This window comes from Hypomesus nipponensis, chromosome 27 (assembly GCF_054491055.1).
Source record: "Hypomesus nipponensis isolate SF chromosome 27, ASM5449105v1, whole genome shotgun sequence".
In the NCBI taxonomy this organism is placed as follows: Eukaryota; Metazoa; Chordata; class Actinopteri; order Osmeriformes; family Osmeridae; genus Hypomesus; species Hypomesus nipponensis.
In genome coordinates, this window is record NC_140387.1 from 7008197 (window position 1) to 7012500 (window position 4304).

Genomic DNA, 4304 nt, shown 5'->3' on the forward strand with positions numbered 1-4304 from the left:
GTATGTTTGCCAGTAAACAACCCCCTTTCCTTTTCTCATCCTCCAAAAGTAAAATGTAAAAAGTTTGCTTTTCCAGTGGTGAGCCCCACCTGGTTACACTGACCGTCGCCCCCCCCCCCCCCCACCCCCCACCCTAACCCTAGTCCCCCACCATATGTCCCCTACACCACCCCTTCCCTGCCATCCCACCCCCCCACCCCCCATCACGCTTTGGTACAAGTGCTGGAGGATGAGGAACCAGCCCCGGGACTCCCCTCATCCATCCATTTGTCCAGGCTGCGCCTGCGGGCATTCATGAAGAAGTTGCTAACAGTGGTGAGTTCCAGTCCCAGCTGCTGGGAGATGGTCAGCTGCATCTCCTTGGACGGACGCTTGTTCTCCTTGAAGATGGCCAGCAGGGTGCGACGCTGCAGGTCAGTAAAAACCAGGCGGGATTTCTTTGGTGTATTGCTCCTTTCCTTGCTTGGGTCTTGTTCTTTTCTTTTGCACGCTTCGGGGGCGGGGATGGAGAAGGAAGGGAGACATGAAAACAGGGGAATACGTTAGCAGACATCTTTTGAAGTCGTCTCAGACAGAGGATGCAAGAGGATGTGCAAAGGCAGTGTTTGGACAGTTAGCACATGTTCACTGACAGGGAATGGACTGAACTGAAGGATGGATAGTGTAAATACAAGATTGCTTTTGAAGATGGTAGTCTACTGTGCAATCAATTTGTTTGTTGTAATTTGACATACAATACATTTATCTTGGTTTTTGTATGAGTGTGTTTTATCGCTTTGCAGTGTCAAATGCATGGTTTTGTCAACATTTATCAAATGTGCCATCAAAATCAGTATAACTGACTTACCATCAGAAGGCCAAACATGAAATTAATTTCCCTGATAAAATTACGATTAGATGTAAAAAGTAATAAATATAAACAATTGCTATATTTGTCACTAGCCTATAATTAAGAAAACATATTTAACCAGTTGTTGCCACTATCTCTTCTACCTGTATCCAGATAACAGATGGGTTGTAGTTTGGAGTCTGAAGAATGCCTTGAACGATATCTTCAATATGATAGTTTCTGTGTTTAGTTTTTTTTTTTTTTTTTTTTACTAATATTAGGCCTATAGGCTACGTCAGCCATTTTGTGAGTGCACATCTGCGTAGAATTCTGGTAGGGTTGCACAAGAGAATAAGAATAAGAGAACAGATATGCTGACCACAGTGGATATTGTCGATAGTAAACATATTGAATCTTTAGCAACAACAAAAAAACGTCTGCCATGCATTTCTGACCTTTTGCAAGCAAACACATGCAAACCAAACCCCCCCTTCGAGTGAACAAGCATTGAAAAAACTGAACAAACACAGAATACGTTTAGCCTCTCACCACAATAGTGTGACTTTAATCTATATCGTTTTAATCTGTATCTCTATATGAACAAAATAATAGACGAAACCCATACAAACTGAAGAAAAAAAGCTAAATATATATATAGGGCCTATATAAAAAAGAAAAAAGCTTGGACGTGTTTGGCGCAGCACCTATTGCACTCAACATGGGCTAGGGCGGAGGTTTGATTTGATTACCTCCCTGAATTAAGTATGCACAACTGAGACCCGGCGAGATCGATATGAATCGGGTTAAGAACTCCATTGAGTACCAAACTATTATGTAAGGGGAAACTATCCAAGAGAATGAGTGTAAATAAACACAACAGTTTGTATCCCACGATCTCCTTTCTGTATAGCGATACAAAACGCGGCAATAGTACAACGAACCCAATTGAGTAAGACTGGAGAGTTGTTTTATCATGGGACCTTAAACATATCACATAGGCCACACATCATACGTCGACATGGTTTTCTCCACAGGAACAGCGGGAAATGTCCGAGATGTCATCTCTTCTAATAAATGCATATTTTCCATGTCTGAAAATATTGGACCCAATTAAGAGTTGGAAATGCCGCGAAAGACTTGAGTTAGATGTGAGAAAGGTCTGTTTATCCCTTGTAGCTACCCCTCGGGGATGCTAAAACCAGTGTTCAGACTCCCATGTGCAAGCCAATATACACGTTCGGCCATTATCTCATTTATGAGGTTGATACATGAGGATGATCCCTGCTGTTCATGCAATGCAATTTGTGGCCTTGAACTGAGAATATTGAGACCCAGTGACAATAAATGCCATAGTATACAGTACCAGTCAAAAGTTTCCCAAAATGTGTCCAAACTTTTGACTGGTACTGTATGTAGACATATATGTTCACTCTATAGGACCATAGGCTACAAAGAAAACAACAATTTCAAAACCAAAGCTTTGACAAAGAACTGATACACACACCCATCCATCACAACATGGTCTTGTCTGAAAGGATTAAATTGATCACCCGTTTTTGTACCAGAAGGTGGCAGTGTTCACTGACAAAAAAAAACCATTGTCAATCCTGTCTTGTCTTGTCTGCGTTGAACAACTGACTTCACACAAACCAATCACTCACGATTATAAATACCCCGAGTAAAAATATTTAATTGAATATTAGCCTAGTTGATTTCTCTTAACATTAATAATTTAGCAGTGATAATGTAGTCCTTTCTCAATAAACAATATATTTTTTTGTGATTGTAAAATGTAAAAACAAAATATGGTGGACGATAAACCTTCTATCTAACAGAGTCACTGAAAACACAGTATGAGATAGCCTATGACACTTTGTGAGGGTCGAGTTGGTCAAGTAAAATATAGACTTGACTTCTGTCGATTTGCTCAAAATACATTAATGGAAATTGGTCTGCTAAACTCCCTGCTGCAACATTGTTTATCCACAGCACATTCCATTTGCAAGCGTGAAAATGTTTTGCCATAAATATTTTTACTATGATATTCAACAACAAAATAAGAATAACTTAGGCAATAGTCCTAGTTATCCTGTTATAACTATGCAAAATTAATAATTTCACAATAATCCTTCCATTTTATCAACGGAATGTTGAATCGTAGCCTATACCATTTATAGGCCTGCACTAGCCAAGGCCTAAGATCTGTGATTAAAGATGTAGTTTGCAAACTAACATCTTAAATTCAAAAGACGACAGCGATTTTTTCTCCAAAAGGCCTATACAGGCCTAATGTATAATGTAATGCTTTTTCAACAGTAGCCAAAAGAAATGGGTTAGCAACTGACCCGACCAAAAAGTGCATACACGTATAGGGAGCAATCTATCCCGTCAATACAAGCCCACGCTCGAGTGATTCAATCAAAGTTTTTTACACAGTAGGATCAGAAACGCAATTACATTATTCAAAGGGGCCTACCGTTTCCAGTAGAGTGGGAAAAGGGAGTTAACTTTGGGGATTTCTTGAAGGATAAGGTTCAATCAATTGGATCGATACGGTAGGCTGCCCTAGTCTTTCATCAAGCGGATAACAACTCCTCCTCATCGTGGTTTATCGTTCCTATTTGGCACATGTAACCTATCAATGTGTTGTGCGTCTCCCATAACCGCACACAGTAAGATGAGCACATTGGGAGGTTCATCTGAACGCATCTAACTGAGTTGTCATCGTTGTCAGATTTGACTGTGCCGGTTTTTAGCTTATTAGACCAGACTTGAATTTGATCAATTTATTTTTCTCGGTGTTGCATATCAAGAAGTACCCTACCGTAGTTTATAATTATACCTCAGCCACGGAGCGCTCGTCCTCATCTCAATTCTGCAAGTCAGACTGACGTGTCAACCCAAGAGAAATAGTTTATTTCGATGTCAAAATATCTTATGCCATTTCCTGTATATTTTATTTAATAATATTCGCTTTATAATTTGTTTTCTGTAGCTTTATATGCTTGTCCGTGTGCATTATTTATTCGTGATGAGTTTCTTATGTTATGAAAAGGGTTGGTTTTCTCAATGATTTACAGAATGCCGACATAACATTGATTTTAGTTAGACAGTGTCGCAACATAGCTTAATAGAAAAACAAAAATCACACAAAATTACAATTAAAATAATGATGAATCACACGGCAAATTCGTGGAAAAACGCTAGGGAATATTTTCTGAAAACATTCATTGCAGTGGTAAATTCCACATGTAAATAGGCCTACAAGAAACGACATGCTAAATTCAAATTTTTATTCATAGTAGGCCTAACTGATTGGCCTCACGGTCTAAAGTATTAAATGTCTACAAATTAGACATGGTCTTATTTCACTGCAGAAAGACAACAATCCTCGTGATATCTATGCAACATTTGCAACATTACTTTAGGAGCTTGAACTTCGAGTGCATCACTGAAACCTATAGTAACTTACATT

At 39.2% G+C, this 4304-nt stretch overlaps 1 protein-coding gene across 2 annotated transcripts in view; it reads right to left on the reverse strand.

Moving 5' to 3' along the window:
- Positions 1–203: 203 nt before the first annotated feature.
- Positions 204–4304, reverse strand: part of onecut2 (one cut homeobox 2) — an 11022-nt gene continuing 6921 nt past the window's right edge. The window contains exon 2 of one of the 2 annotated variants that reach the window (XM_084693325.1): positions 204–490. In XM_084693325.1, the coding sequence (XP_084549451.1) occupies positions 204–490 (287 nt within the window). The remainder of the gene's footprint in view (positions 491–4304) is intronic. The other variant, XM_084693326.1, reaches the window with a different exon arrangement.